Source organism: Bufo bufo, chromosome 1 (genome assembly GCF_905171765.1).
Source record: "Bufo bufo chromosome 1, aBufBuf1.1, whole genome shotgun sequence".
NCBI lineage: Eukaryota > Metazoa > Chordata > Amphibia > Anura > Bufonidae > Bufo > Bufo bufo.
In genome coordinates, this window is record NC_053389.1 from 66,445,683 (window position 1) to 66,467,336 (window position 21,654).

General features: G+C 44.5%; 1 protein-coding gene across 3 annotated transcripts in view; it reads left to right on the forward strand.

Moving 5' to 3' along the window:
• Window positions 1-7,240: 7,240 nt before the first annotated feature.
• SCN4B (sodium voltage-gated channel beta subunit 4) overlaps window positions 7,241-21,654 on the forward strand; it is a 70,750-nt gene continuing 56,336 nt past the window's right edge. For all 3 annotated transcript variants that reach the window (XR_005777714.1, XR_005777716.1, XM_040425716.1), the window contains exons 1-2: window positions 7,241-7,374; window positions 10,372-10,507. Coding sequence is in view for 1 of the 3 variants with exons in the window: in XM_040425716.1 (XP_040281650.1) it covers window positions 10,435-10,507 (73 nt within the window). In the remaining 2 variants the exon portion in view is untranslated. The remainder of the gene's footprint in view (window positions 7,375-10,371; window positions 10,508-21,654) is intronic.

The window sequence follows — 21,654 nt, forward strand, 5'->3', positions numbered from 1 at the left end:
ACGTAGTGGGAACCTAAGCATTTTAAATGTTGTTTCTGTATAAAGGCGCTGCTAGAGATAGGGCACGTGAATTCCCCAGGTCGTAGGAACCTGTACAAACACAAATACAGGGCTGTTTTGATCAAGGCACTTGTCTTCAAACCGAAAGGGTTTGTACTTAAGATCATAGAAATGGATTTGAACATTTCACCTGAGAAGGGTCTCCTGGAAACTTTACTAACAGCTGAAGAATTGTGTATACCTTTAAGGATCGCCTTAATAGGGTGCGCTGAAAATAAAGAAGACCTGTCTGGATAGGAAATGTGCCAATAGTGTTGTATACCGGCTAAATATAATTTGATAGTACCATGAGAAAGTTTAAGGTCTGAGTGGCAAAATGCTATGAACGCAAGTAGGTATGTGATGTGATCCATACCCTGTTGCGGGCAAGATCGCTGAAACCTAGTGAAATGGGACCAAGCCGTCTGGTAGGACCTCGCCGTGTTCTTGGATAATGACTTCTGCATGAGAACCCTGGCTGTATCCAGGTGCACCCTCAATGCATGACTAACAGGTTGTGCGATAGTGTTGGGGTTGGTGTTGGGTCCGCCTCTGGCGAAATCTGGAAGAAAAACTGAAATTTACCCCTGGATAGTGCGTCTGCTGCCACATTTACCTTCCCGGAAATATGTATACATTCGAAATGGAATTGGTGTTCCAAAGCCAACCAGATAAATCGCCTCATAAAGGACATAATCTCTCTGGAAGCTGATCTACCCTTATTAAGCAAGGCTCCCCATGCCTGTGCTGCAGCAACAATAGGGTCGATTTCGAATAATGAGGAAGATCGGGAAAACCCCGGAATGGTCACGACCTCGTGTGGCCAAGGGCTGGCTAGCCAGTGGCTGCCGTAGATGGCCGCGAACACTATAGCTGATGAAGCATCGGCATGGAGGACCGGAGACTCGCTGGATGCTGCGGGAGTAAAAAATGAAATGCCGTTCCAACTGGAAAGGAACAGGTCCCACATGATAAGATCGGCCAAAGCTTGTTGATCTAGCCTCACCTGGCTATCTTGGTCTGTGGTTAAAGGAAGCAGGCTAAGGAGTCTAGAGATAAAAGTCCTGCCCTGCGGTATAATCCTCATGGCGTAGTTAAGCATGCCCAGTAGACTCTGAAGATCTGCTCTGGAACAAATACCTGCGTGAGCTAACCTATGGACTGTGTCTCTGACTCTCTGTAACTTGTCCTGAGCAAACTGGCCTGTAACGTGTCAGTGTCTAGCTGGATGCCTAAGAAAGTCAATCTAGTGTGTGGGCCATCGAGTTTGTGATCAGCTACTGGAACGCCGAGCTTCCCAAAGACTTCGGTCAAAACCCCTAGATCCCTAGGAGGCCGAGATGGAGGTTCGATCAACAGGAAGTCGTCGAGGTAGTTTGTGACGTGATGGGCACTGAAGGTATTTTCAAGAATCCAGTGCAGACTTCTGGCAAATTGATCGAACAGCCATGGGCTTGATTTTGAACCAAATGTGAGACAATTGGCAAAATAGTACAGACCGTCCCATTTTATGCCGTGCCACTGCCATAGTAGGGGGTGAATAGGTAACAGTTTAAAGGCATCGGTGATATCTGCCTTTGACAGCCACGCATGCTGGCCCAAAGATAGTATGACCTGGATTGCCTCGTCTACGGATGCATATTTCATGCCAAACTCCTCGGAGGGAATAAGAGCATTGAGGCTTGGAATGTCTGAAGAATGTGGAGCTGACAGGTCATAAATAAGGCGTCTTTTATTTGAAAATTTTCCAACAACCATACCTATTGGACTGATTCTCCAGCACTCGAATGGGGGCTGACGCAGAGGGCCTATCAGATAGCCTTTCACCAATTCTGATTGAATGAGGCTACTAACTGCCTCGGGGTTTCTAACGGCTGACAATAAATTCCTGCACTCGTATATGGTTTGTGGTAAGGATATCTGGCCTGTAAGGAAGCCCTTAGTAAAACCACTGAGGAGGAAATTCACCCATTGTCTGTCTGGATGGTCTGCCAAGAATGTAGCTAGTGCGTATACGTGTACTCTGCCTAGTCATGCCGTGTGAAGGCCTTTCTGGGGCCATGGTGTCTTGGGGTGAGCCCTGAAGCAATTAGCACACAAATGCAATAACCGGCATTGGCTATAGAAGCACCCTGCGGAATTGAAGTTATTACAAATCTGTGACTTGCCTAGGTATTTGATGGGTCTGCCTAATTTGTCTACCCCTGTTGTGGACTTGGGCGTGACACTATCAGAAGCATACTTTGCCTGTGAGCAGCCTGCTGGAGGGTTGTTAGAGGAGCACCATTCTGCGGTATGGGAGTGGTAACCGCATGTGGAACACGCAGGGGCTCTTAGGCCCGCGAAATGGCGACAGAAAAGCTCAGTGTTGGCAACTGACCAGTCGACCGTGTGCTGGAATTGCGTGAGTAAAGCTGCTGCCTTTGCGGAAAAAGATCTATGGTAATCATAGAATGCCGTTCCCCCGTATTTATGACCTAGATCCACTACTTTATAAAGGTACAAGTCTAATTCCTCGCGGCGACTGGGGGACACGGAACAAACTACGTCCTGGTACTGTCACAAGATGGAGGTCCCAGGAGAGACCACCGCGTCATCAAGCAATAAACAAACGGAAATCAGGTACAGACACACAAGAGTTTATTGCACAAACAAAAACCAGGGAAGGCAGCACAGACAAAACATGAGCTCTATGTACTGTCAGCACAGTGGGAGAAAACCCCCACTGCGCCACTGTCTAGTAATACTCCAGAGGGGCGTGACTACTCCTGGTATTCACTAGGGCCCCAGAAGGTAGGGTTAGGCTTTGCCGCAGGAAGTTGCCAGGGTCCACTCTGGAGCGTGAACTAGAGTACAGACAGACAGACAAACAGACACGGATCCCATGGGTCAGCAGCATGGAAGAGAGAGTACAAACCAGGAGCAGGACAAGACAACACACACCAGGAGAGCTGACACAGAACTGAGGAAACCTCAGCCTTATATACAGGTTCCATGGGTGCAGCAGAGAGGCCACACCCATGGAGCAGACAAAGAGGATTAACTCCTAATAAACACACAGGGGAGTTAACCCATAAAGAACCACAAATGACACACAAGAACAGAGCTGCAGCGAGAGCATAGACAGAAGGTCACAGCCAGAGATAACGACTGTGACAGGTACAGGCTAAACGCCAGAACAAACTCTGTGATACTGAGTTTGCGGTTTAACCTGACATCCCGTGATTTGAGAATGACTGACACCTCGCTGCAGGCGATGGTCTTGTTATCAGGTACCTCGTGTGTAGCAATGAGTAAACAGGCTAAGTTCACGTCCTTACCGTCTAGGATATCCTGTCTAATATTGGCCGGTATGAAATGTGAAGGCGCAATATTGGGGAAGTTAGGGGGAAAGGTTGCCGTGGTCGTCTCGGGGACTGACGGAGTCAGTTGTCTTAGCATGGAGGTGCTGGAAGTGGTGGCCCTGTTCTCTATAGCCTCTAGTCTACTTTGAAAGCTAGACATAGAGGAAGCGATATTGTTGATCGCGGCATGTAACTGTGTAATGGAAGTCTGTATGGTGTTTGAGGAAAATAACTCTTGGCTGGACCCCGGTTCAGACTGTAACAGGCAAAATAGTTCAGCCTTCCTGGCGGATGCTGGGAATGGGATCCCTCTTCGTAACAGCTCCGTAGTGATTTTTGAAACGGTCCAGGACTTTAATGACGGGGTGACATCTCTGTCCGACTGCAGGTCCCCGCTAGCTTGGGATGATGCAGATCCCATTGGATCCTGAATTTGTGGCAGCTCCATCTAGAAAGACATGAACCGTGTGAATCTTGCGCTAACTATGTGTGTCGAGTGACTACTACCATGCGCCCTGGTGACACTGAGTGTGAAAGGAACAGAACTTATATAGAGTCTGAGGACGTGACAGACCTGACGAACGTGCCTGCTGGCGTGACAGGGATTCGACATGTCTGCAGATGTGACAGACCGCGTGGCTGAATAGTGATGAAGCTAATGAAGGTACCATGCTGTTTTTTTTTTCCCCCCTGCTAACTAACCATGGCTGTACATTGTACCCTTGGTGTGAAATGTTTTTTACATTTTTTTTTACCAGATCCAGACGGATGGCTACCTGTAGTTACTGCTACTGCAACTGCAACACCAAACATAGAGCCTAGGTCAGCTGATAACCATGAGCCTGGCGTAACCGTGACGCTTGTATATAGAAATATACCTGAGCAAAGACTTCGTAGGAAATTGAAATATATTCGGCTGAACCGCAGTGCACGGGCAGACACCTGTTATGAACAAATAGCAACATTCATATCCAGACAATACCATTGGAACATAAATATGTGAACCTTAAGAGAGGGGGGAAAAGATGTAAAACATATAAACCACATAAACACGGTACTCATGTAAAAACTGAACGTCATGGAGAGAGAACAGGTCTTGATGCAGAGAAAATTGCCTATAAGAGAAAGCGTACCAACTAGAATAAAGCCACCTGTCTGCGCTGGTGGGGCTGGTGTTAGCTCCGTAAGTACGGTCAGAATCACGTGGTTGCTATTATCCGGTACGTGGCCACTGATACGTGGCTGCTATGTAAAAAAGAACATAAAAATGTGGTTGTGACGTACTTATGGGTACTGTAACGTGCAGTACACAAATATGACTCCTATTAAGTGGTGAGTACTAAGACCCATACCGTTAAACATGAATTTAGAACCGGTGTCCATTGTACACATGTGGTTTGCGGCAGCTGCACAGAGAGCCGGATGTGCCGAGCCGCATGTAACAGAGCCAAGCGCTGCCCGGACGTGGGCCCGGCTGTAGTAAGGAAGAGCACTCGAGCATGACATGTGGCTGCAGCCTATTAGAGGAACGGGGAAGGGAGACGCCTCTCCTCTGCCCCGCCGCAGCATTCATCTGTATTGCTGTCCTGAGGACGGTGATACAGATGAATATAAAGATAAGCGCTTCCACAATGGAAGCGCTCACCTCCTACTTCCCTGCAGCCGCCTCCACTTAGATCCAGGGCGCGGCCCTGACTGGAAAAATAAAATTAAAAATGACTGCTTCTAGGGGGGTCCAGATCCGTTGGACACCCCTATCGGTGAGCCCCTGTAACATCCCCACAGTATATATATGGCGAAGATGTCATCACAGGCCTTTTCTCTTAAGAGCGTCACACTCTCCTTCCTTGTAATGGGCATTTTAGATGGCGATGGGCCCCACAGAAACGTTGGGCCCGGGGCTGCTGACCCAAACTGGCCCCTATTACAATCCGCCATTGTGTACAATTCTGGGCTCCTGTGCACAAGAAAAACATAGCAGAGCTGGAGAGGTTTCAGAGGAGGGCAACTAAAGTAATAACTGGAATGGATGGACTACAGTACCCTGAAAAATTAAATTATCAAAATTAGGGTTATTCTGTTTAGAGAAAAGACGACTGAGGGGAGATCTAATAACTATGTATAAATATATCAGGGGTCAGTACAGAGATCTCTCCCATCATCTATTTATCCCCAGGACTGTGACTGTGACGAGGGGACATCCTCTGCGTCACAGGATCTGTCTATGGGCCTATCTCGATTCCATCTTCTGCAGCGAGGACAGAGAGGGAGCACAATATATACACGCTTCTTTCTCCTTGTTCTAAAGATCCATGGGGGTCTCAGCGCTCAGACCTCAACAGATCTAAACTTTCCATATGTCTCTATGACATATCAAAAGTTTTTTTGAAAAGTCAGTGACCCTTTAAATACCATTAAATTATAGGTTTGCTGCCACAGACCATCATAATTAACTCCTTCACCATCTTAGAGCATGACATGTGACCATTATATTATTATACAGTATTAACATACAACCACACTAGACCACCATGGATAACAGATATCAGTACCGACCCTTTCATCACCCTAGATCACCAGATATTCTAGATATTAATCTATAAACCAGTCTCTAGACTACCATATTCTATCCCTAAAGCCTCATTCGGATGTGGGTGCTTGCAAGCAGAAAGTTGCCAAAGTGTCTAGGAGTTTTAAGCAATGACCATGGGACAGACATTTCTTTCTGGACTTTCTCTGTAGTCATCTTTTCTACAGGGCACTGCTATAGGCTGTATTCTCCTGCAGATCAACCATGGAAAGTACTGACTTGCATGCACCAAATAGCATACACATGGGATATGGTCATACAGTTTAGTCCTAGCAATGCATAATGATGTAAATATTCTCTATGCAGTGATTGTACTTACCCCTGGACTGGGATCTAGCAGCTTGTCCTCCTGGTCTGCAGTTTGATGTCTATGGACTGTAGTCTTCAGTGCACCACATACAAGTATCTAAATCTGATACCCCATACTAGTCACATCAAGCCTGTCCTGACTTCATTCCATGTCTTCCCTTCTTTAAGTCACTCTCCCATTGTCTCTCCTTCTTCTCTCCCTGTCATTTCTTTCCTAATCTGATCTCAGGACTTTTCTCCCTGTCTCTCCTCCTCCCCCTCCTCTCCCTGTCCCATGTGCTACTACCCCTCCCTCCCTCTGTCCTTTACATCATTGCCTAGCCTTTATCATAACATGACAGGCATCCTTCCATCTTTATATATTCTGCATCATATCCACTGTAGCTAATATTAGGGGATACACTATTTGCTATTTAGAGCCTACATCATGATGCAAGCATCTATAATAGTCTTGCAGCAATCTGTCTGCAGCTTGTCCATCCTGCCTAGGACCACTAGAGCCGAATCTTTGTCATTTAACTCTTGGAAAATAACCTTCTAGGTGAGATCTATCTGCAGCTCTATGTCAATTCACAATTTTTCTAAATGACCAGCTTGGTTTTGCTGCATTTGAGAATCTTAGCTCTGCTACATCTGCATTCATTGCCACATGACCAAGTCTTTATTCATACAGGGGGGAGATAAGTTCATAAGAAAGTATCTTGTTTGTAAATATCATCATAAATATTGATACAAGGAATATTGTAAACGGGAAGACCCTGATATGGTGCCCTAATCATGGGGCATGAAAGGTGTGATGCCATAGTGCTGCACTTCTGCCCATACTTTGTGGTGCCTGCATTGAAGTCTCTGCATTGTATAGGGATGTGGAATATCTCCTACTCTGATACAGGAGAATCTGCAGACAGGGGCAGAGGCAGGGCTTAGTCCTCTCTCCTCCCCATTAAAACTGCAGAGATGAGAAGTCAGCAGTAGTGTATCTGCACATGGGAAGCAGTCCAGGGATAGAGACAGGAGCAGAGGTGACAGGAGAGAAAAGGGGAAAAGGTGGGGGGAGGCACAGACACCCTACACTGTGCTAAAAACAAGCAGGTAAGTGGGCAAGGGGCTGTTCACCTAGACTGAGGGAAACCTGGGGGCATGTAATATGGGCATATATTATGTGCACCACTGATTTCACTAACTCCGAGGTTGGGATTTATATATTTATTGCACTTTGTACTTATTTGCATGGCTTAATAAGGCCCCAAGAGACTGAAGTGTCACCTGCCCTTGGCCAGTAATGGCTCCAGGCTTTAGATGGGCAATGCAGATACTCCTCGTTATATGAGGGTATAGGAGGGTAGGTGGTGACAGAGGTGGTATATGAGGGTATGTAGTGAGAGAGGTGGTATATGAGGGTATGTAGTGACAGGGGTGATATATGAGGGTAGGTGGTGACAGAGGTGGTATATGAGGGTATGTAGTGCCAGAGGTGGTATATGAGGGTATGTAATAACAGAAGGGGTATATGAGGGTATGTAATAACAGGGGTGGTATATGAGGGTATGTAGTGACAGAGGGGGTATATGAGGGTATGTAGTGAGAGAGGTGGTATATGAAGGAATGTAGTGACAGGGGTGGTATATGAGGGAATGTAGTGACAGGGGTGGTATATGAGGGTATGTAGTGACAGGGGTGATATATGAGGGTAGGTGGTGACAGAGGTGGTATATGAGGGTATGTAGTGCCAGAGGTGGTATATGAGGGTATGTGGTGACATGGGTGGTATATGAGGGTATGTAATAACAGAAGGGGTATATGAGGGTATGTAATAACAGAAGGGGTTTATGAGGGTATGTAATAACAGGGGTGGTATATGAGGGTATGTAGTGACAGAGGGGGTATATGAGGGTATGTAGTGACAGGGGTGGTATATGAGGGAATGTAGTGACAGGGGTGGTATATGAGGGAATGTAGTGACAGGGGTGGTATATGAGGGTATGTAGTGACAGGGGTGGTATATGAGGGTATGTAATGACAGGGGTGGCATATGAGGGTATGTAATGACAGAAGGGGTATATGAGGGTATGTAGTGACAGGGGTGGTATATGAGGGTATGTATTGACAGAAGGGGTATATGAGGGTATGTAGTGAGAGAGGTGGTATATGAGGGTATGTAATGACAGAAGGGGTATATGAGGGTATGTAGTGACAGGGGTGGTATATGAGGGTATGTAATGACAGGGGTGGTATATGAGGGTATGTAATGACAGAAGGGGTATATGAGGGTATGTAGTGACAGGGGTGGTATATGAGGGTATGTAGTGACAGGGGTGGTATATGAGGGTATGTAGTGACAGGGGTGTTATATGAGGGTATGTAGTGACAGAGGTGGTATATGACAGGGGTGGTATATGAGGGTATGTAGTGACAGGGGTGGTATATGAGGGTATGTAGTGACAGGGGTGGTATATGAGGGTATGTAGTGACAGGGGTGGTATATGAGGGTGTGTAGTGACAGAGGTGGTATATGAGGGTATGTAGTGACAGGGGTGGTATATGAGGGTATGTAGTGACAGGGGTGGTATATGAGGGTATGTAGTGACAGGGGTGGTATATGAGGGTATGTAGTGACAGGGGTGGTATATGAGGGTATGTAGTGACAGGGGTGGTATATGAGGGTATGTAGTGACAGAGGTGATATATGAGGGTAGGTAGTGACAGGGGTGGTATATGAGGGTATGTAGTAACAGAGGTGGTATATGAGGGTATGTAGTAACAGAAGGGGTATATGAGGGTATGTAGTGACAGGGGTGGTATATGAGGGTATGTAATGACAGGGGTGGTATATGAGGGTATGTAATGACAGAAGGGGTATACGAGGGTATGTAGTGACAGGGGTGGTATATGAGGGTATGTAGTGACAGGGGTGGTATATGAGGGTATGTAGTGACAGGGGTGTTATATGAGGGTATGTAGTGACAGAGGTGTTATATGAGGGTATGTAGTGACAGAGGTGGTATATGACAGGGGTGGTATATGAGGGTATGTAGTGACAGGGGTGGTATATGAGGGTATGTAGTGACAGGGGTGGTATATGAGGGTATGTAGTGACAGGGGTGGTATATGAGGGTGTGTAGTGACAGAGGTGGTATATGAGGGTATGTAGTGACAGGGGTGGTATATGAGGGTATGTAGTGACAGGGGTGGTATATGAGGGTATGTAGTGACAGGGGTGTTATATGAGGGTATGTAGTGACAGAGGTGGTATATGACAGGGGTGGTATATGAGGGTATGTAGTGACAGGGGTGGTATATGAGGGTATGTAGTGACAGGGGTGGTATATGAGGGTATGTAGTGACAGGGGTGGTATATGAGGGTATGTAGTGACAGGGGTGGTATATGAGGGTATGTAGTGACAGAGGTGGTATATGAGGGTATGTAGTGACAGGGGTGGTATATGAGGGTATGTAGTGACAGAGGTGGTATATGAGGGTATGTAGTGACAGGGGTGGTATATGAGGGTATGTAGTGACAGGGGTGGTATATGAGGGTATGTAGTGACAGGGGTGGTATATGAGGGTATGTAGTGACAGAGGTGATATATGAGGGTATGTAGTAACAGAGGTGATATATGAGGGTATGTAGTGACAGGGGTGATATATGAGGGTAGGTAGTGACAGGGGTGATATATGAGGGTATGTAGTGACAGGGGTGATATATGAGGGTAGGTAGTGACAGAGGTGGTATATGAGGGTATGTAGTGACAGAGGTGGTATATGAGGGTATGTAGTGACAGAGGTGGTATATGAGGGTATGTAGTGACAGGGGTGGTATATGAGGGTATGTAGTAACAGAGGTGGTATATGAGGGTATGTAGTGACAGGGGTGATATATGAGGGTAGGTAGTGACAGGGGTGGTATATGAGGGTGTGTAGTGACAGAGGTGGTATATGAGGGTATGTAGTGACAGGGGTGGTATATGAGGGTATGTAGTGACAGGGGTGGTATATGAGGGTATGTAGTAACAGAGGTGGTATATGAGGGTATGTAGTGACTAGATGGAGAGTATTAATGTTATTACCCGTTCTTCTATTCTCATCAAGCTTCATCATCACGGATCTTCTTTGGAATTTTATTTCTCAACTTGTTAACTCCCCTGATAGAAAATGCCCGTGGGACCTCCGTGGGAAGGAGAGTTATTCCCCTGTATACGTCAGTCATGGCTCATGGCGACCCTGGGTAGGTGGCATGGTTCCTTTTACTAAGGTGCATCGTCTGCTTATTGTACTGCTTAGCAACATTGTCTCCTCAGGATCGTTACATTGTATTCAGATTTCCATCCCTGCCAGTGCAGAGCGTAGTGCCAGCGTCTGTGCCCAGGAACCCTCTCCACTGTCACCAAATACATCATCTGAGTATCTAAAGTCTACCCAAATGTGATCCTCACCTCCGACAGGGACTGCAGGGGGACAGCGGCAGGGTGTGGTGTGTGTTCCTTGGGTTGTCTTAATATAATGTAGGTCGGACATTTTTGCCCGGCTTGCAAAATTCTGTGGAAATCTGGGACACTTTAGGGGAGAAAAAAAAAAGCACAAAGTGAACAGATCATGTCTGTCCCCTGTCAATGAGTCAGCACTAAGCTCCAAAAACTGCAGGCATAGTCAGTAACAGTCCGATTCTGTCACTTGTCATAGGGGTCCGCTACCTGCTGACTGTCTCCATGAGCCCAGGAGACTCAAATCCTAATGCATGCTTTACTCAGGATTTGTGAACCATTTTTTTCCTAGACTGTATTTTACCCTGAATTTACTATGACCTGTCCTTCCATCAAAAAAGGCCTAAAGGCTATGGACATCTTTGTGGGATTTACAATTGTTTTCTTTATGATCGCATTTTACTCAACTTGGGCTAAAAATCATTTTTTCAATTGGTTTCTATTAGAAATGTTCAGCAGTTTTTGTGATACTTTTTTTAAAATTAATTTTGGGTTAAAAATCCTTTTTATTAACAAAATTTCTGCAGTATTTTTTGATACATGAGGTTTAAATTCAGTCTATTTGCACACTGACCCTCCTGAGTTCCCTCAGCTGATGGTTCATGTGAAGCTTTATTTCTGATTTCCTAACCTTATAAACACTGATTATAACTTAACTCCTATCAACTGATAAGAATATGACTTAAATGAGTGTTTATGAGGTCAGGAGATCAGATACACGATTTTACATGAGCTGCCAGCTGAAGGAACTTACAAATAGACTGATTTAACTGCTTGTATCAGAAAAACTTTTAGACAAAAATGAGTAAAATGCAATCATAAAAATTATCCATATCCTTGAAGTAATAATATCCATATCCTTTAAGGAATAAGGTCAAGAGATCAGAGATAATATCTCACATGAGCTGTCAGCTGAAGGACCTCATGAGGGACAGTCTACAAATAGACTGATTTTTAACTGCTTGCATCACAAAAAACTGCAGAAAATTTTTAATGAAGGCGAATTGAAAAAAATATTTTTAGACAAAAATTAGTACAATGCAATCATAAAAATGATCCATATGTTTTACACAATAAGCACATTTTGCAGCCTGCTTTTTTTGATGGATGTTTTCTGCTATGTATATGCGGTTTTAGGCTACTAGACATGGGATATGTATGTAAGTGGGATATGTAAGTGTGAGGCACATATCCCATCCATACTAATCCCACATATCCCATCCCCCTGCAGCCGCGGTCTTGAAGGTCACCTCTATTGGCTTGGAAAGTATAGTTTGCAATTGGATTAAAAACTGGCTGAAGGACGGTGTCCAGAGAGTTGTGGTCAATGATTCCTATTCAGAATGGTCCCGGGTTATAAGTGGTGTACCCCAAGGTTCAGTGCTGGGTCCTCTATTAGTTAATTTATTTATTAATGATATTGAGGGCGGGATTAATAGCACCATTTCTATTTTTGCAGATGACACTAAGCTGTGTAATACTGTACAGTCTATGGAAGATGTCCATAAACTACAAGCTGACTTGAACACTCTGAGTGATTGGGCATCAACTTGGCAAATGAGGTTCAATGTGGACAAATGTAAAGTTCTGCATCTTGGTAGTAATAATCTCTGTGCTTCATATGTCCTAGGGGATTTGGGTGTCCTTGTAGATCATAGATTAAATGACAGCATACAATGTCAATCAGCTGCTTCTAAGGCCACCAGGATATTGTCATGCATTAAACGAGGCATGGACTCGCGGGGCAGGGATGTGATATTACCACTTTACAAAGCGTTAGTGCGGCCTGATCTGGAATATGCAGGAGAGGTCATCAATATAAATAAAGCGGACAATCCCTTTAATACTAATGACCTAACCTTCAGGATTGGTCATCAGTATCTGATTAGTGGGGGTCCAACTCCTGGCACTCCCAGTAATCTGCTGTTTGAAGAGGCCGCGGCCTCCTAAGCATAGGGTCGTCCACTAGATAGTGGACGTGCTTGGTATTGCAGCTGGGACTGAGCCGCTCCTAGGCCATGTGACCGATGAACGTGACATCACTGTGAAACACTAGAAATTCCAGGGTAACGTATTTCCCACTCCCTCTATGAGGCTGAGATATGATGGTCTGTTTATTTGTTGGAGTAGATCTGTTTTAGCTTTGTACATTTAAATTCAGCTCCCAAGACCTTACTTTACCTATGAAATGTCTATGATGGACAGTATCAAGAGCCTTTGCAAAATCCAGAAACACTACATCCACAGCCGCCCCTCTGTCCAGGCACTCACCTCCTCATAAAAACTAATCAGGTTAGTCTGACAACTTCTGTCCTTGGTAAACCCATGTAGTTAAATGTAGTAAAGAAATTCTAACTTTACTGTAAAATAAAACATAATGCTATTGATGATCAAAAATAATTTACTGAATTTAAAGGGAGCCTGTCAGAGGGTACACTGACTAAGCTGATGAGATACTTTGTATTACATAAATTAAAGTCATAGAAAGGAAGCTTTAGTTAATTAGCTGTCAGCTTAGGGCAATAGTGTTTCTCCACTGTAAATGTTGGGGTTGGCACAATAACTGTGCATTGGGTGACAATGGCTGGTTTCAGTGCCTTCTGCTGCTGTTAGTAGTGTATACCTCCAGCGGCTGGCAGCAGCAATGCTCATGGAAGAGAGGTCTTCTTGATGCAAGCCAACAAGGATCCATGCGCTCGTTCGGTTCTTTTAGCTTGCTAGTTTTGGTCCAACCCGAGCCTTTCTCAGCTGTAAAAACACGTCCTTTAAAGGGGTTATCCCATGACTAATGTAAAAAATGAAACACATAGTCCATGACAATCTCTTTCAAACAAAGCTAGAACCAGCCCTGTACCTCACACGCATCCAGAGATCTCCCCATTCATTGCTCTGCTAGATTTATATCAAGCTGGCAGCTCAAGGGGAGTGTCTTTTCTGCTGCAGCTCAGGGGGCGTGTCTCAGCTTTCCCTATCACAGCTCAGGGGGCGTGTCTCAGCTCTCCCTATCACAGCTTAGGAGGCAGTTGATAAATGAAACTGAGCATGTGCGGCCATCTCAGTGAGCAGGTCAAAGAAATAAGAAAAAAAAACAGCAGGTGGCGCTATACAGATACATTTTATTGAATAACTCAGTGGCTATGCAGAATTTTTAATTAAACGCAATTACAAAAGTATTCAGATCCAGGTGCTGGTGTGAAAACTGTAAAATATTTTTCGTGGAAAAACCCCTTTAATCTGTATGCATTGGCATCAATATCAGCATGTTAAAAGAACAGTAGAAGTGCTGGGAACCTTGTTATCTTCTGTGTGCCATGTGGTCATCTAAGTCCAACCCTGAAGTGGTCTGAATCCAGACCAACACCGTGATGCAACAACCCTAATTATAACCAACTATGATTACCGTTGGTCACAGCAGGATGACGATAGAATGAAGGTCAAAATAAAAAGGTTAACACTCTCATATCGCAAGCAAAAAAGGGAAGACATTAGTAGGGGTCAGGCCATCATGTCCAAGTCAGGACATTAAAGGGGTGGTCCTGCCTTGGGTCCACCCATTACAGCTCCTCTGCTCCATTCCTGGCTGTTTCCGGCCCCCGTCCGACCAGAATTGGCTTGGCTCAGTCACATGTGCTTGAAAGGCGTGTCCCTAGCAGTAATAAGCACATGTGACCTCTGAAACCAGTGATTGGCTGCAGCGGTCATGGGACCAAGCCACTTCCAGAAGCAGCCTGCAATGGGTCAGCGGGTCAATTGAGTGTTTTTTTTTTGTTTTTTTTTAATGGGGCACACTTTCCGACCACTGGAGTTGTTGGCTCCTAGGCTTTAATAAAATGTGCTTGTTTTGCTCTATACATAATAACACTTTCTGATCTTTGATACTTTGTTACAAGAAATGTGTAGGTTGAATATGAAAAGGTTCATTGGTTGGACTGGGTTATCACAAGAACCTGATGATCCCAGTCTCTGACACAATAATGGGACCCAAGGTCCAGCAGTAGACAACCCCATTTGAAGTTGAATTTGGAGCCACCCGGGTCTTTTTCTTATGGGTCAATTCACAAATAACCTATTAGACCGCACTGATGATGTGTTCTGTGCGTGCAGTGATAGTAGCAGAGACTCTGAAGTTATCAGCTTATATACAACTGAAACTCTAGGAGTGAGGGCCCTGCTCGCAAAAGCTTACAATCTACTGTATGAGAAAGTGAGGGTGACACAAAAGTTGGTTGATTGTTATATGAAGTGCTCCAGCCATCTTTGTACTAAAAGCAGTGGTGTACGCCGATCTGCTTCGGGTGCGGGACTGTTAGAAGATCGAGTTCTCAGGAGTTAGGTGGGGGGGGGGGGACTAGGGGGATAGTCAGTTTAGGAAGCCTGATAAGCTTGTCCAAAAAGATGTGTTTATAAGGCATGTTTGAAGGTAAAGAAGTTGTGAATTTACCTTATATTCCAGGATAGAGCATTCCAGAGAGTAGGTGCAGCTCGAGAAAAGTCTTGAAGCTGAGAGTGAGAGGTACGAATTATGGAGGATGTTAATCTTAGATAACTGGCAGAACGGAGTAGGGTGGTAGACGGAAATGAGGGAGGAGATGCATGGAGGTGCAGCACTGTGGAGAGCTTTGTGGGTGAGGGTGAGAAGTTTGAACTGTATTCTGTGGTGGGTGGACAACCATTGAAGTGACTGGCACAGGCTAGTCGCATCAGTACAGCGGGTGGACAGAAAGATGAGCCTGGATTCAGCATTTAGGACAGACTGAAGGGGGAGAATTAAGGAGAGTTTTGGCCGCTTCCACCATAAGAAAAGGGTGGATTCTGGAGATATTTTTGAGGTGCAGACGACAAGATCGAGCAAGTGATTAAATATGGGGAACAAAGGAAAGATCCAAACCCGGAGACAGAAATCGGGGTTGTTCCATCTCACCGTTTCTAAAGCGAGATGGGACTATGTGCCAATCAACAAGTGGCCAGGAAACAGCAGAGCAGGCTAGCGCCCCCTTTTTTTCCTAGTTCCCAAGCTATTCTGTTTCGGTATCTCAGAAGCAACATACCTTGCTGCGATACCCTGTTTGCCTTACTCCCGTGCACTGCAATGCGCCGCCCAGTGGTCATCGCTTAAACTAATCTCATCTTATAAACATGGGATAACCCTTTACAGCTTCTCACACACATACATTTGCCCAGGACAAGCACTTTCTTATCTTTTTTTCTTTTCTTTTGGTGCTTGCAGCTTTTTTTGCTGCTTTTGTGGCATTTTTTCCTAGCCCCCCTTTTTTTTTTTTGGAGGCTATCTTACCACAAACGTTTTCTTCATGGTGTTTTTTTCATGTTTTTCCATGAAGAAAATTACAAAGTGCTTGTTAAAATGGGAGAAAAAAACGCTAAGAGCTCCAGCAGGATGAGTTTTTGAAAAGAAAGAAAGAAAGATACAAAATCCACCCAATGAACAAAAACGCCAGAAGGAAAGATCAAAACAAAACACTCGTGTGTCCGTCATTTCATATTTCCCACAGACCTTCAATTAACATTTTTGACCTCTCATTTTTTTAAAATGCTGGTGCTAAAAATGCGGGGGAAAAACACAAAGGTGCAAAAAAAACTGCACATCAACGCAGCCTAATGGTAAAAAATGCAGAATGTCCTATTTTAAAATAAATTGATGGCGTGTGATATCAGAAGTGCAGAGGAAATAATGTTGTGTGTGAATTCCCATCCACTAACACTGCACATCTGGATGCCGAGGTAAAATGCCACACTAGCAAAAATGCCAGGAAACTGCCATGTATGAACGAGCCTGACACAAACTAAAACCTCAGCAGTATACAGACATCTAATATACAAAGCTGAGTGTAGGTAGGTATGTATGTCCGCTAAAGGAATCCGCACTTATAATCACAAAATTTTTCACAGCCGCCTCCTGTCACTCGGAGAACATCATAGACTATAAATGTTTTGAGTGAAAATTTTCACCCCAATTATTTGCCCAAAAATATGCTTAGTAGCCTAACCGCCAAACTCCAGGAGCCATTGTCAGTTGGCTGTTGTGGCAGTTAGCCTGGATATTTATCAGGTTGCATATAGCAGCCAATCACAGCTCAGCTTCTATTTTGCTACAGGTCATTAATATGAGCTCTGATTGGTTGCTATAGGCAACGAAGGACACTCTTAGTAGAAGACAGCTTATGTGTGAGTTAATATGATTTTAATATATGATGTGAAATACTTCTATTACTTTACTTTTTGATTTTTCATAATACAATTTTTTGTCTTTGGGCGCTGTGGATGTCACTGTTAAAGGGGCGGGCACTGTGGAGGTCACTCTTAAGGGGGCAGGGGACTGTGGAGGCCACTATTAAAAGGGCAGCTGATGTGGAGGTCACTGTTAAGGCAGTTAGGTACTGTGGAGGCCACTGTTAAGGGAGCAGGGTACTGTGCCAGTCCCTGTTAAAGGGGCAGGCGCTGTGGAGGTCTCTGTTAAGGGGGCAGGGAATGGTGGAGGTCACAGTTAAGGGGACTGTAACTTATGGTCAGTGTTAAGGGGTGGGGTGCTGTAGAGGTCACTGTTAAGGGGGCGGGCCCCTGTGGAGGTCACTGTCAAGGAGGTGGGGTGCTGTGGAACTCACTGTTAATGGGGTGGGCTGTTGTGAAGGTCCAATTTTAAGCAGGGGAGTCACTGTGGGGGGAGCATTGTTAAGGGGTGAGGGTCTGTGGAGTTCACTGTTAAAGGGGCGGGGTGCTATAGAGGTCACTGTTACAGTGGATACTGTCATTATCTTTTAACGACACACACACAAACATGAAATGAAATAGATTAAATAAACCTGAGCAAAGCCGGGTCCTTCTGCTAGAATATATATATATTGTACATTATAATGCAATAGCTACTCGTCATTCATGTGATGTTTCTAAGTCCTGTCCGGTCTCTAGAGGGTTAATCATACATACTATAAATATGTGCTATGGGAATTCTGTCTATAGGCACAGGAGCAGAAAGAAATGTAAGGCACGTGGTATAGATAAGATATAAATATAAGGCTGGCCATGCCAAGCGCTCATTCACTGTGCCAAGCCCTCATACACATGCACTGGGAACTCAGCCGAGCATGCATGTATTCTGAATGAGGGGTGTCAACTGCTGCCAGACTCCTCCGGTTATTATCCCTGAGAATAAAAGGCAAATTGAAATCTAAACTCCCAATACCTCTCTCCCCAGACATTAGATGGTCTCCAGTCCTGCCAAAATCAGCAGGTCCAGTCCTCACGTAGCTGCTGTGTACGGGCAGATCAGCGCGCGGCCACGTGTGCAAATTTTCAAAGCAAAAATGTGCATGTCCTTCATAAAGGTTTGTCACAGATTTTGCTGCAGATTTCGCCTTGCGAAGGTAGAAATCCGCTGTCTAAATTGACAGTTTGCGATTAAACATCTGCAGGGCAATTTCAAAAGCAAGTTTTTTTTTTCTGTAGCGTGTGCATTTTGTAGAATCTCCTCCACTTTTCGGATACTATAATATGCTGTGGATTTTCTGTCTGCAGTTTTGTGGCTGAAAAATCTGCAATATATCCTGAACATGTGAACATACCCTTAAAGGGGTAGACCAGGATTTCAATATAGATGGCCTATCCTCAGGATCGGCGGGTGGTGTGACACCCCGCACCCCTGCTGAACAGTTCTTTCAGTGTTGCTCCGGTGCCGGTCTGCAATTTATAGCTCGTGAAGCAGATTTTTTATTAATAACTGGTCTTAAAAGGCACCTGATGAGTAACTACGTGAGCGGACTGCTTTATGGATCCATTTTATAGAGCGATCTATGGCCCCATGATCGATGTCTGTTTGCCTCCAGTTTAATGCTGCATTGGAGGAAGAGGTTGGAAGACCTCGAAACGCGTTTTCAAAAGCTACAGACTGCACTACCCATAAAGATTCATCTTATCTTATTTTTAACCTTCATGTAAACTCAAAGGAATCAGAAAAATACTCTCTGAAAACTCCACAATCACCGCCGGCTTGGCATTACGGGAGGAAATATCAAAGGACCTACCCCAGCATCACGTGATTCACTGCAAACCACGTGGGACCCCATCCCCGCCACGGAATTTACAGCACAGACTGATTCTACAAGAGAACCGGCATAGAGAGCAGTGCTTTAGAGGAGAATAAGGTCGGGGGAGTGGCTGTACACCGGGTGGGACGCCCCCGATGTCAGCAAATATACAAGTTAGGCCCCTTGCAGACAAGCGTGTCCGGATTAGGTCTGGATGCGTTGCATCTGCGATCAGGGAAAATTGTGCTAATAGGTACGCAATTGCAGTCAGTTGTGACTGCGATTGCGTTCCGATGTTCAGTTTTTATCGCGCGGGTGCAATGCTTTTTGCACGCACGTAATAAAAAACTGACTGTGGTACCCAGACCCGAACCCGGACTTCTTCACTGAAGTTCAGGTTTGGGATTGGTGTTCTGTATATTTTATTATTTTCCATTATAAAATGGTTATAATGGAAAATAATAGCATTCTTCAATTCAGAATGCTAAGTTAAAGGTCCATTGTGGGGTTAAAAATAAAAAAAATATGTAACTCACCTCATCCACTTGATCGCGCAGCCGGGCTGGTCTTCTCTCTTCTTATTCTTGCAGGACCTGGCTGGAAAAGGACCTTCGGTGATGTCATCGTGCTCGCCACGTGGTGAGAGCTGTGACGTCAGCGCAGGTCCTGCTGAATAAGGATAGAAATCTTCTATCTTGATTCAGCAGGACCTGCGCTGACGTCACCGAGCTCACCACGTGGTGAGCACGATGACATCACCGAAGGTCCTTTTCCAGCCAGGTCCTGCAAGAAGAAGAAGAGAGAAGACTTTTACTTCCCTTATATCCATGTTATAATGGAAAATAATAAAATATACAGAACACCGATCCCAAACCCGAACTTCAGTGAAGAAGTCCGGGTTCGGGTCTGGGTACCACAGTCAGTTTTTTATCACGCGTGTGCAAAACGCATAACACCCGCGCGATAAAAACTGAACATCGGAACGCAATCGCAGTCAAAACTGACTGCAATTGCGTACCTATTAGCACAATTTTCCCTGATCGCAGACGCAACGCATCCGGACCTAATCCGGACACGCTCGTCTGCAAGGGGCCTTATAAGCTAAGTTACTAACAAGACTCACTATTCGGCTCATTGGACAGAGATCCGGATTATAATTTTTGGCGTTTTGGTATTTGTTTCCTCAAGAAAACTTTCTTCCCCAAAAAAACTTTTTTTTACACATCATGTTTTTGAACGTTTATCACTAATCATAATGATTTTTGTTTTTTATGTACTGAGCTCATACTTGGCCTATATCAAGCCAATATAAAGTCATATCTACACACTTCAACCTGAGAAGATATAGGACGACATTTTGTCTCAGCCACCTTTAATTATTTATATGTACTCAGCGAATATAAAGTTATAATTGCTTATCACAGGTTTCACATACTCAGCGAATATAAAGTTATAATAACTATTCACAGTCCGATATAATATAAGAAGATATTGTTATTTAGTCAGTTATCTTTGAATATTTCACATCACCATTTGAGTTTTTTTCCTATAATAGGTGGAATAATAGTTTCTCATTATTAATCATGTAACTATATTCTATTTCAATATACAGGCTACAATGGTCCTATATTCACTGTATATCGAATGCAAAGCGCTCATTTGAAACTAATAGTAGCATTTTCTTTCTGATAAAGACTAACCTGTGCCATTTGTATATATATCTTTAGGACATTCTTATTGGGTAAATTTCGTCTCAGTATATACATTTTAATGGTTGTTTATGTTTTAAATAAATGTGTTTTAACTTTTGAACCTATGATACAGATGGTGAGTGCCTGTTTTTTTCTTTTACAAATATTTTCTATTATAACTTTGTGACGGGGTGAGTCACCAAAAAGCAGAGCACCTCTCCCATAGTATAAAAAGGGTAATGAGCCACTATATACGTTTTTGTATTCTGCGGTAGGCTCACTAGAGGGGTTGCTTATACGGGAGGATATGGCGCCTCATGGAAGCACCATTTGGCGACACATGGAGTGGCCTGTGCATGCATGAAAACATCTGCGGTACAGTTAGTGGTAAGCACTGTAAATGTACAGCACGGAGAAGGCGTGGGCTCATGAGCGGCACACCATCCGTAGCTGTGTATTACAGCTGACACTCTGCTGCAGCGTCAGGTTTAGGACTCATGCACACGAGCGGATGACATCCGTATTGCGGATCCATTGTAACAATGCCTGTCCTTGTTCGCAAAACGGAGAAGAATAGGACATGTTCTATTTTTTTGCAGAACGGACATGCGGACATACGGAAACGGAATGCACACGGAGTCATTTCCCATTGAAGTGAATGGTTCTGTAAAAAAAAGATGGACCTGTAAAAAAAAAGAAAGGGCATAAGCATGTCGTGGTCAATAGTGATTGCGGCATCTAAACAGTTAGACAGGGCTCCCTCTGTCACCCCATTGGTATTGTGCGGTGCCTATCTTGGTAAGGGGGCTAATGAAGGTTCCACAGGTCTCTGCCATCTTTCTGTTAGGGGCTGTCTCCCTATATATGCTTGCTGGACTGTAATTTAAGAGAGGTACCTTAAAGAAGCACTCCGGATTTTTTTTTCCCTTTGCCTACATACACTCACCTAAAGAATTATTAGAAACACCTGTTCTATTTCTCATTAATGCAATTAATTAGTCAACCAATCACATGGCAGTTGCTTCAATGCATTTAGGGCTGTGGTCCTGGTCAAGACAATCTCCTGAACTCCAAACTGAATGTCAGAATGGGAAAGAAATGTGATTTAAGCAATTTTGAGCGTGGCATGGTTGTTGGTGCCAGACGGGCCGGTCTGAGTAT